Source organism: Actinia tenebrosa, unplaced genomic scaffold (assembly GCF_029948245.1).
Source record: "Actinia tenebrosa isolate PJP-AT-01 unplaced genomic scaffold, QUT_ActTen_1.0 PGA_scaffold0__85_contigs__length_37466705, whole genome shotgun sequence".
Classification (NCBI taxonomy): Eukaryota; Metazoa; Cnidaria; class Anthozoa; order Actiniaria; family Actiniidae; genus Actinia; species Actinia tenebrosa.
Window position 1 is genome coordinate 4304144 of NW_028292569.1, and position 12405 is coordinate 4316548.

Below are 12405 nucleotides of genomic sequence, written 5' to 3' on the forward strand. Positions count from 1 at the left end.
GGGGGCAATGGCTCCCTCTACACGTTGTTTTTTCCCCTCTCGCTGCAGCATTTCTGAAAATCATATGTTGGCAATTTCTTTAGAAGCATGTCATTGGGCAGTCCTCTGGTTATTCTTATCGCATGTCATAGTCTGACTTAACGCTGATTTTTCTTGTTCCCGCGCCCCCCTTTATATTACAGATCTGACCGCTTCTGGAATCGTTAATTAATATTCAAAGCAATAGTCGGCTTATTTATAGGACTATAAATAGCGGATTTTTTTCAGTCGAGTTAACATCTTCTGTACGTATGCGTACATTGCACATGAAATGAGTTGATCAGTAGAAGGAAGCGTTGTCCTTAATTTGGAGCATGAAAATAAGGATTTTTTCCCCATTGACATACGATACATCCGATCAAACTTGTCACGCGAATAACGAGAAAACGTTACTGATAAAGAACAGTGAAATTCAACACTGTGCGAAGGAATTTGATCAGATATTGGGGTACAAAAGCAGATCGACCCCGCAGTTAATCATCTATCAAAAGGGCAGTCGTGAAGTACTGAACAAAGCAACACTGGACCTTTTTGAAGGATAATGTTATTTGCCTCACAATACAGAAATGATTTCCAACGCCGAAAATCCCGGGGAATTCTCGAAGTACATGTATGGAGTTGTAACAACGACAGTATTTTTCATCATGATTGGTGCTATCATTTGTAATATTCTCGTAGCCGCCGTGATCTTTAAGAAAGTCCAACTCTACTCAAATTCCTCCAACAAGTTTGTGTTCAATTTGTCTGTTGCGAACTCAGCTCTCGCGGTTTTTGTGCTACCGTTTGTCATTGTATCTATTGCCAAAAGAAGATGGGTTTTTGGCGACATTTGGTGCCAAGCTTCTGGTTTTATTACAATACTACTCAGTACAGACTCACTTTTGACGGCAATGATTTTGAGTATCGACCGATACCACTGTATCGTAAACCCACTAATATATCCTCTAAGGATGTCGTCCCTAAAAACGAAAGTCCTCATTGTTTACACTTGGCTACAGAGTTCGTTCACGGCTATTCTTCCACTGATTGGATGGGGAAAATATGGATATCAAAGGCGAAAGTTTTCCTGTACGGTTCAATGGGGAAGTGTCGTCAGTGAGGGATACACTAAACTCTTCGTCACAACCACTTTTGTTCTACCTTTCATAGTTACGTGTTGGGCTTATTATCATATTTTAAAAGCTGCAAGGCAACAGGCTCGAAGAGGACGACCGGCTCGAGTTGTTAACCGGGCGTCTATTACCTCGACTACATCTGGTAACATTAGTGGGCTAAAAGCTGTCAAAACTACTATCATTGTCTTAGGGAATATTTTACTGTGTTGGGGAGTTTATATAGTAACTATTCTACTTGAATCTGTTAAGTTAAAGACCCCTGATAGTTTGCATGTGACTGCTATGGTACTAAGCTTTCTCGTTACGTGTCTCTATCCTATTATTTACGGTATCAGAGTCAAAGCTATTCGAAGACACACACGAAAGCTTCTAATATCTGTGCTCTGTTGTTGTTGTGGATATGATAACACTGTGAGACCAATCAGCGCATCAGAAGCAGGGTTCTGTGTAGCTCCTTCTTCTAGGATGTTCAGGATGAGGTCTGTCTCAGATGGTTCTGTCAATTCGATAGCTTTAGAAGGCACAGCTGAGCCAGATACTGAGGTCTGTATCGCAGGATGGTGTTTACCCACCATTGTCGAAGAAACAGACGACACCAGCCAAATGAAGTTACCCAACTCAGAACTCACTGATCTGGATGAGATAAACTACGCCTTACCCGGACAAATACCTCTATAAAATCGAACAGAAGTCAATCCATCCTTAAAGAGAACCTTATCTAAAAGACTAGTATTATTAACCCTTAGATAAAAAGAAAGATTTATTTAAGTCAGAAATATTTTTTTCCATGATAATATTTTTATTTTAAGTGCAATGTATATATTTCTGTCTTAAGCTTTGTAAAATCCATCACGTAGGTTTTGAAGCTATTTATGTAGATAAAAATTTCTGTTATTAAAATAATTCTCTAGTCGCAAAATTCTTTTATGAAACTCGAAACTCTTTGCAGGAGCCATATTTGCCTTCTACCGGATAAAACTTGGGTGGTCAAGCGAGCCGGCTTGTCGGTGTCACTGCTCTCTGATTGGTCCAGCAACATTGCATCCATCATTATCAGAGCCCAGACAGTTGGAGTGTTTGATAAAAACATTTCAAGGCCGGACCACCCGCGAGAACATCCTATAATCGATGCAAGCTCTACATATCTTTCGGCCTTATCTAGGTTCCTATGCAGGGAATCCTGGAGACGGCTTATCCCTTAAGACAGGCGAGTTCTTCGACTTTATGTATTAAAACCGAAATAATAATAATAATAATATTAATAATAATAATAATAATAATAATAATAATGAAAACTTTATTTTAACATTTTTACAGCAATTATAAATCTCTCTCAAAGGCAATTTACAATTGAGTACTCGAATATGACTTTACGAACACTTGAAAATTTACAAAACTAAACCTTTATCAATTCAGGATTATCCCATGCTTTGTTACGACAACAAAAAATGTAATAAGTGGATCTGATGATGATTTTCGTTACGCTCCTAAATATATAATTCTAATAATAATAATAATATTATTATTAATATCAATTTATTTCTTAAAGACGCATAAAACATAAGGTCTCTATGCTTCTAACAAGAATAAAATATAGAACATATAATTATGAAATAAAAAATATATATAAGATATAGAAAAAATAAAAACATATATAATTGTATATATCTATCCAATATAGAAGGAAAAAAATCAAAAAAAGAAAACAACAACAACAACAACAACAAAGTAATCTTAAAGTCAAACGTCAACAATAATATTTCTCAAAAACAGAAGTCTTCAGGTTGTTTTTTTCCATACGCACAGGTATCCCAGTACAGAGCTACCTTTCCAATAATTCTCTAATTCTATCTTCGTACTGTCCACACGAACTCTTTATTCCCCAGAAAGAATCTAAGTCATTATACACCTTCACCGGAAGATTTGGGTTATTTAGGTCCGCACACATCTGACAATTCCAAGGGTTCGGATAATCTATTTTATACTTGAGTTTCCACTGAAAATACTCATTGTACGCTGTATCGTTCTTATCCAAGTATTTCAAGTAACTCGCTAAATCTTTCAAGGACGGGAAGTCCATAACATTGATGTACGAACCTGGAATTGCAATTTTTGAATCGTACTTTAGAGGCCCTAATACAATAGGGACCATGTCATGGTGAAAAGGAGTGTACCAGTACTTCTCAGTGACATAATCAATACAGTTCCTATTTTCAAAGGATAAATAAAACTTGAATCTTTTTAAAAGCTTGTCACAATCGCGTGTTTTTCTATTACAACGATTTTTTTGATTGTATTGTTTCCCACACGCTCCAAATACAGTAACATTAACGTATTTTAAGAGTTTAGCTGTTACATTGTGTCTAAGGTTTCCACAATGACTAACCATCCAAGCTATAAACTTGTCTTTGCCTTGAGCATAATTCTTTAGATGTCGAGTAGTTTGTTTTTCAGTCGAAGCTAAAGGACTGTAATAGTTGTAATGGTACGAAGAAGTCCGAATCTCCTCGGTAAGTCATCGTCCAGTTGAAAAAACCGTTGTACAGGTGCTGGCTTATAGTACGTAAAATAAGGATTCTCGTGCATGAAATAAACCCATCTTTGTTTCGAAGTTCTGTTTTGTGAAATCTCTTTCATGGTATTTACACTTGGCATGTCTCTGCCGTGAAAAATCACCACGTCGCTTCTTGCCAAATCCATTTTATCATATGTTAGTCTACAGTTCGTTACCTTGCATGTTTTACCTCTAAAATGAGTGAAATTATAAGACGTTTCCAATCCTCTCCAAGGAAGACGACCAAACAGTGGCGTGTAAATCAAAACCAGTTGATAGCTTTGCTTTCCTTTCTGTCTTTTGAAGTGAGCCATGTCTTTTTGACTGAACTTTATTCTCCGAGAGATTTTCGGTTCTTCCCTGGAAGCGTTCAATGTCGTACTCAGTGTCTTGTTCCAAGTACATCTTCATTGTACTAACACTTTTATGAGAAAAATCAACAAAAATATCTTCCTGAAACCAAATGATTCCTAAAGTAATCAAAGCAATACAAGTTACTACAGAAATAAACACAACTCTCAACAACATGTTGTTACTCGGTTGGGGTTAGAAAACTACGTGTAATAGGAAAATAATTAAGAGAAGAGAAAAGTATTTTTAGTAAACGTGTCAATTATAATTATTCACGAGGAAGAATTGGTTCGTCCTGCTAAGGCTCATGGGTTCTACGTCTTGGATACATTCTGCAGCTAATTAAGATAATTATTTTTCGATTCGATTTACTTAAACTTTAAGTTTAAATTAATCCACTACGATTTGGCGAATTGCTTTTATTGTTGTTGTTTATAAATTTATTCGTATGTACATGTACTATCAGAGTATGCGTGCTTTGAAGGACCATCGCGTTTCTAAGCGCTTGAAAGATCTCACCAATCTCGTACCCAGAGTCTTCCCGCCCCTTCCTATCGTCAACGGGTAACCGGGCGCCGTCCCAGGCACTGACGACAGGAAGGCGCCGGAGGACTCTGGTTACGAGATTGAGATCTCACTAAAGAGAACACACAATTAGATTCATGGAATCTAGCTATAGCAAGGATTAAAATATGAATAAGTTAGAAAGATCATACTGAGAAATAAAACAAAACAAAAGAAATAGCTTTTCTCTGCAAGGTTTCTTTTTAAAAAAGTAGTTCTTTTAAGATCGAAGTAGTATTTTTCGCTTGTTTTCGACACTAAATTGATCAATTTCTTTCCTTCCTTCCTCCTTCCTTCCTTCCTTCCTTCCTTCCTTCCTTCCTTCCTTCCCTCCTTCCTTCCTTCCTTCCATCCATCCTTCCTTCTTTCTTTCTTTCTTTCTTTCTTTCTTTCTTCCTTCCTTCCTTCCTTCATTTCTCTCTCTTCAGTTCTTTCTGATCCCACACATCACACTTGGCATGACTTACATGTTCAAACCGTGCTTTTACAAATCCTTTAAAAAGCTTTTCCGCGGCAACAGATCAGTATAGTAGATCAGTATATCAGTATCAGTATAGACAGTAAAGAACGCTTAATTGATTTTGTAGATATATTTTCTTCCCTGTTGTACTTTTTCTATATATATATGCTGTTTTGTTTTTTTTCTTTCTAATCATTACATGTAATCTCCCACGATGTAATCTCCATTGTACTTTTCTATATATATGTGTTTTTTGTTTATATGTCAAACTTTTTTTTGCTTTTCCCAAAACTCCAGAAACCTTGTAATTATACCGTTAACTGTGTAATCTCCCAAGATAAGACTAGCTCTTGGAGAGAACAGAGAGAACAGAGAACAGAGAGTTAATATGTTATATCGACTAGTAGCTCCCTTAATAGCTTCGCTCCATTTCTTTTGTAGTCGTTAAGCTGGTTGGCAGATTTGAATCATAAAACTTTACCGTATTTCTCAGCTGGAAGGCTGTAATTATAAGCCGAAACATTTTTGCTAATGACTGCAGACAACGAAAGAAGACTCATTTAGCCCAGAGTACTATAGCAAGCACTCAAAGTCGTCAATCAGCAAACATTTTGTCAAGAAGAGATAACTAGCTAAAAACTAGTGTGAGCTGCGTCGGTGTTTCTAATGAAACAGTAATGATGAAAAGGTAAATTATACACCGTGAAAAGATGAAAAAACTTACTGACGTTTCGGACGCTAGTCCTTCGTCGGAGTAAAAGAGGGATCAATTAGGGTATTGTTAAGGGTATTGAAAAGACTAGCTAGATTGCATGTTAGTAGATCGATATTTCCTAGATCCAGATTTTTCAGCTCGACAAATAACAGCACTGTACCTCGGAAATAAAGAAAAGAAAACATAACCATGGATGGATACAAGACATATATAGACATATTTTTTCGTTGTTCAGTGGGGGAAAATATCTCGTTTTGACGAGAGATAATAGAAAATACTTGAAAATTTTGGCTGTGACAAACAATGCATTGCACGCCTAAATTCCAAATCATCTGGTATTGGTGGGAAACGATACGACAAATGCGTAGCCGTACTATTCACAAGCCGTAAATACACGTTGTGTTTGGATGGATTACTGGACGACAATGGAAAGCCATTTTAATGTTTCGACGTGTCGTACTGTGTATAAACGTGCTGTAACTCCAGTATGTGATTGCCACTCGTACGAAAACGGTTTGCTGAATAGTGTTTTCTTTTTATGGTCTGAAGGTGATCAGTGAAGTTAAGTACTTGAAAAACAGAACTACACTTTTGAGTTTAACATACATGTTTCGGCAGTGACCTCTGCCATCGTCAGTGGATGCACAGGTAGCCCAAGCTTGGTTTCTGTGGTGTCCTGTTATAAGGAAATGTATGGGGAATCATCAAACATTTCAATAAAATCATCAAAACGTGAAATAAAGCCTCGAAATTTTACCCTATCATTGAGAAATAGCACTTCTTTCGCTCTGCGTGGTTATTTTTTTTTAAATCCTTAAAACGGGCTAAATTCAAAAAATAACCACGCAGAGCGAAAGAAGTGCTATTTCTCAATGATAGGGTAAAATTTCGAGGCTTTATTTCACGTTTTGATGATTTTATTGAAATGTTTGATGATTCCCCATACATTTCCTTATAACAGGACACCACAGAAACCAAGCTTGGGCTACCTGTGGTGGATGTAAGACTAATTAGCGGTGAGCTATAAATTTTCTTTTTAGCTATAAAGTATATACACCCTTATGATGCTTAAATTGTTATTGAAAGTTGTTAAGGGTATTAAAAAGACTGCAGGATCTCAATATAATTATATATATTACAACACAAATGATAGGCTTTCCGGCCGTAATATGAACTACCAATTGCCCTATTTCATAATGACGTCACAGTTTGTTTACATGGGAGACAAAATCACCGAGAACAATGGGAATTTCGACAAAATCTTCTTTCTCTCCGAAAGTTTGGCTTCAAATTGTCCAGTTTCCGTATATGTTATGTGTCAAGGTTTATCCTTCCATACTAATAGTATTTTTTTTTGTCATTCCTCCCTTCTCTGTTTTGTAAATGCAATTTATTGTGTGTCTTTTTCTTTGTGTTGTTGTCATTCTGTCCCCCTCTGGCGATCAAGATCCTTAGCGTTAAAACAATAGACTGTTCTGTTTTGATGTGATGTCATTATGAAATAGGGCAATTAAGGTCCTCATTGAATGCATCTAAGGATCTTATTACTAGTGCTATATAACAGCCCTATCACCCAGTCTAAGCCATTGCCTTAAAATGGAATACCACCATTATATTCTTAATTGGACAGGTCTTGCTGATATGGGATTAATTAGGCAGCTATATAATTAATAGGTAATGAGATTTCATGCTCCCCGATCAAGAAATAATTAGATTCGAAAAATTCCTCTGACTGCCAAATTGGACTTGGCCTACGGCCTCATCCAATTTTGTCAGTCCTCGGAATTTTCCTCGTCCAATTATTTCTTAATTGGACAGCATGGAGTCCTATTACATATACTAACTTGACACTTAAATAAAGTTATTATTATCATTATTATTATTATTATAATCGCCTGATGTGACCAGCAGCAGTCGCAGCGTAACTGAGCTCAAAAATGGTGGGACACATGAATAAGTATCATTTATGAGAATCTTATTTAACTGAAACTAGCTGATTCGAAGTCGACTTGTTCTCAGAATAAGGGCAAGCAAATAGATACAATCAAACTCGATAAAGCAGAAAAACTACCTCTTTAATTATTTCCATTATACAATGCGTTTCACTTTCAAGAAGATATTTTTTGCTAGCACAATCATTCTGTTGTTGTTCTTGATTCTGGCTGCAATTTATCTTCGTGTTCAACTTACGACAGCAATGAAACAAGTACGAATGGAAAAAGTCGAAGAGAATAACGAAAAACAAGCAAGGTTGAACGAAACGATGATTACAATACGTTCGCGGCTGTTGGAGATAAAGAACACAGGAAAACAAGTGAAAATGACAGCAACAGTAGAGGGGGAAAAACATTCGAAACTACACCCACAAAACAAGTCACAAGAGATGCAATATAAACTAGTTTTGATCTATACTCCATGGTTTGGAATTATGCCATGGCCACAATTGAAGAACACGTATAATTTCACTCATTTTAATGGCAAATCCTGCAAGGAATCAAGATGTAGACTGACATATGATAAAAAGGATCTGGCAAGAAGCGACGCGGTAATGTTTCATGGAACAGACTTACCAAGCGTAAATACAATGAAAGAGATGTCACGAAACAGAAGTTTGAATCAAAGATGGGTTTTCTTCATTCACGAAAATCCTTACTATACTTTTATTAATACAAACATGTATAACGGTTTCTTCAACTGGACAATGACTTACCGAAGAGATTCGGATATTTTCGCACCTTATAGATATTACACACCATTGGATTCAACTGAGACGTCAATCAACAAGAAGCAAAGGAACTATGCTCAAGGCAAAGACAAGTTTATAGCGTGGATGGTTAGTAACTGTGGAAAACTTAGAGACAAAGTAACAGCAAAACTCCTTAAATATGTCAACGTTACGGTGTTTGGGCCGTGTGGGAAGCATTTTAACCAAACTAATCGTTGTAATAGAAAAACACGCGATTGTGAGAAACTTTTAAAAAGATTCAAGTTTTATTTATCCTTCGAGAATAGGAACTGTATTGATTACGTCACTGAGAAGTACTGGTACACTTCTTTTAATCATGACATGGTCCCTATCGTATTAGGGCCTCTAAAGTACGATTCAAAAATTGCAATTCCAGACTCGTACATCAATGTCATGGACTTCCCTTCTTTGAAAGATTTAGCGAGTTACTTGAAATACTTGGATAAGAACGATACAGCGTACAATGAGTATTTTCAGTGGAAACGCAAGTATAAGTTAGGAAATATGAATCCTTGGAAATGCCAGATGTGTGCTGATCTCCATAACCCTAATCTCCCCCCCAAAGTGTATGACGATTTGGGTAGTTACTGGGATAAAAAGAAATCTTGTGAGAAGTATGAAGAAGAAGTCCGTAAACTATTACAAAGGTAGATTTTAGATCCGCTGGTCGAACAGAAATGTGATTTAGCATAAATTCTTGAAAAAATGGAAGATTGGATTGTAAATATGTAAAATCTCAGGTTTTTTTTTTTCTTTTTTTCAGATAGTCACCGACAGTCATGCTATGTATTGCAAACCATCTATTGTACTGGGCCCGGTACGAAGAGTGAAAAGCGCGCGCTATCCGAAGGATAAATCTTATCCAGTGGATTAACGTATTGGATAACTGCGTCGACTTATCCACTGGGTAAGGATTTATCCATCGGATAGGGCTATCCACCCTTTGCTTCAACCGGGCCCTGCTGTTTAATTTTGGGAAAACAAATAATTTGTTGATTTTTTTATGAGTAGTTTGTTTCGGCTTGTCTTTTATAAGCAATTCTTGCCATAAAACCTTGTTCACTGAGGTTATTTTATTCTATTGACGTCATAAAAAAATTTGTTATGAGCTCAATACTACAGCAAGAAATGACGTCACTGCAAAACTGAGTTGTCACATAGTTTAACTATGGTTGTCATGAAGATTGCAGCGAAAAATAAAAACATGCCCGTCATTGCAATTAAAAAAAAATAAAAATAAATCGTTACCATTATAGCACTGCGCTTATTAGCAACGTAATTTAATATTTGCTGGCCTTAAAATCCAGACTGAAAATCCACGATTTCAAGGAAGATTAAAGTGGCACTTCACTGAGTTAAAACAATTTTTTTTTTCGTTTCTGATTGACAAATTTTTTCCCCCAAATCAGCTGGAGAAAGCCCAAGAGTAGAGTTAGAGGGCCTCTGACTAGGCTCAGTTTCATTTGTGAGGTTGTCGTTTGTGACAAGCCTGCTCCCACTGACCCAGTGAGGGGGGATAGGATCGCGAGCGCACCGAAACCACCACGACCTAGCCATTTCATTTTCATTTTCATTGATGGTCGGTGATATTTAACAAAAATATTTCTCATTAGCATCCTTTATCCATCCCACCAACACGGCCGCCATCTCTTGGTCATTTAGGCCCCGTCCACACGTACCCGAAAATTTTTGTATCCGCAATTTTTTTTTTCGGGAACGGGCTGCGTCCACACGTGTCCGGAAATTTTTGTATCCGTATCCGGAAATTCTACGAAAACGGACACATGTGGACGGTGAAAACGATTCGAATACGCTGCGTGTGGACGCAAACATTTTTGTATCCGCAAAAAAAAATTTGCGGATACAAAAATTTGCGGATACGTGTGGACGGAGCCTTATTAGTGACTTTTTGCAATGCTTGAAAACCATCAATGACCTCTTTAGCTCGGGTGAGTCTTTTTTTTTTTCATTTCAGACCACGTGTCATTTCTTTGAGAATAAGATTCTTTATTTCATTTGCATACAAACAAAGAAATGATATTCAAGGGAATGACACGTGGTCTGAAATGGGCAAAACGTTACGCCCAAAGTAAAGATTTCTATTGAACACAAAAAGTATTCTATTTTAATTTAATTGATTGCGGTTTTCAGTTTTTAAAATATAACAAGAATTTGAAAATTGATTAAGAATATTACTAAATAAGATAAGTAACTGTCCAAAGATTAACAGCGAAAGGTGAAGGTATTTAACCCGTGAAATAAAAAATAATAGTCAAAGTGTATAATAGTCAAATAGACACAAAAGAAAACAGCGGAATTAAGATCTACTAAAGTGTATTAATCAAATATCTATTTCACTGGTTTAATGACTTCACTCTATGCTGATATTAATACATAAAATACACATTCGCACGTGAGTTACTAGCCTCCTTTGCAGACGTTATTTGTGTCGGTCTCTTATGCCTTCCCTGAGGCATAAGAGACCGACACAAATAACGTCTGCAAAGGAGGCTAGTGAGTTACGTGACACGATGATAATATAAAATGAAAAGATCGCTTAAAAGATCTGTTATTTGTTCTTTAAATTACCGAAATTCAACGATGCATATCATTACGAACATTATGAATAGTCTTTGGATAGTTTTCTTTTGTGTGTATTTCACATTGACAATTAGTTATTGGGCTGATGCTGTCCAATCTCTGGAAGTAATGTGCTACCCTTGTGGCAAAGGTTTCCTTATCCAAATTCACCTGCGTCGGGACTCGAACAGGGCGGCGGTAAAATTTCATGAACTTTCAAAAACTCATTAATAATTCATGAAGGAAACACAATAGTAATCATGACCATGAAGGTGACTTTTCCAGTTTAAATTATGATCTAAAATGACACCAAGATATTTAGTTTCTTTTTTCTGTTCCAGATTGTTATTGTTGATGAAGAGTTTAGGCTGAAAGGGACGTTTTTTCTGACAAGAAGTAAAAATAACAAAGTTGGATTTACTAACATTTAAAGTTAACTTGTTAGCACTTAACCATTCATTAACTTTAATTAATTCGAACGAGGCTAATAGTTTTTTTTCTAGATTTATAAGATCTTTATCAGAATAGAATAAATTTGAGTCATCGGCAAAAAGATGAATATCAAAAAGATTTAGTAGAGTTGGAGAAATCCTTAATATACAAGAGAAACAGCAAAGGGCCTAAGACTGAACCCTATAGTCACATTCATATAGTCATGCGCTAACTTACCTTTTGTCACCAAAAAAACTACCCGAATCCGCCATCATTTTTTTTTACATTCTCGCATAGCTAAATTTCTGTAGAATGCCAGCCACAATGGCCGATTTGATCACGTGACCTCTTAGTGCAAGTCGTCTATTTAGGATACATAATTGCCATAGCTTTCTCTTTTGTAGACGTTCCAGTTCTAGCTTTAAATAACTAGGTAGAGCATGGCAAAAATTCGGAATTCTCTACTTTCACATTCCCATAATACTTTGCGTCTTTGGGGGGTAACCAATCAAAAAACTGTCCCAATTAGCCCCATTTCACTATGACGTCACATCAAAACAATCTATTGTTTAAACGCAAAGGATCATAATAATAATAATACTTTATAATCATGGTCGTCGGAGGCGGTCAAATCAACGCAAATTCACCAAAAATTGTTCTAAAACCCGTATCAATCCATGAAGAGAAGAAGAACAGCCAGCAAACGCTCAGAAAATTTTTTAGTACATAATAACACATATTATATCTGAAAACCCGGCCTTTTTAGATTAAACTGTTTCGCTAGGAGCAAATTTTGTTGAATTTTCTATTGGATTTGGCGATTCTATCCCTACATAAACAAGCAGTGAC

General features: G+C 36.4%; 3 protein-coding genes across 3 annotated transcripts; 2 read left to right on the forward strand and 1 right to left on the reverse strand.

Moving 5' to 3' along the window:
• The first annotated feature begins 500 nt into the window (after positions 1-500).
• Positions 501-1975, forward strand: LOC116301459 (G protein-coupled receptor 161-like). The gene has a single exon (XM_031710521.2). The coding sequence runs from the start codon at positions 606-608 to the stop codon at positions 1830-1832; it is 1227 nt and encodes a 408-aa protein (XP_031566381.2). The 5' UTR covers positions 501-605; the 3' UTR covers positions 1833-1975.
• Positions 1976-2854: 879 nt separating this feature from the next.
• LOC116301466 (core alpha-(1,3)-fucosyltransferase-like) lies at positions 2855-4176 on the reverse strand. Its single transcript, XM_031710529.2, is given in 3 exon segments — positions 2855-3636; positions 3638-3700; positions 3702-4176. Coding segments are annotated over 3 exon segments (1044 nt in total). The 5' UTR covers positions 4023-4176; the 3' UTR covers positions 2855-2976.
• Positions 4177-7893: 3717 nt separating this feature from the next.
• Positions 7894-9752, forward strand: LOC116301467 (core alpha-(1,3)-fucosyltransferase-like). The gene is made up of 2 exons (XM_031710530.2): positions 7894-9191; positions 9308-9752. The coding sequence occupies exons 1-2, from the start codon at positions 7894-7896 to the stop codon at positions 9309-9311; spliced, it is 1302 nt and encodes a 433-aa protein (XP_031566390.2). The 3' UTR covers positions 9312-9752.
• The last annotated feature ends 2653 nt before the right edge of the window (positions 9753-12405 follow it).

Bases quoted from the DNA above. Each gene is read 5' to 3' on its own strand.
- LOC116301459 (XM_031710521.2), top strand. From the start codon at position 606: ATGATTTCCAACGCCGAAAATCCCGGGGAATTCTCGAAGTACATGTAT.
- LOC116301467 (XM_031710530.2), top strand. From the start codon at position 7,894: ATGCGTTTCACTTTCAAGAAGATATTTTTTGCTAGCACAATCATTCTG.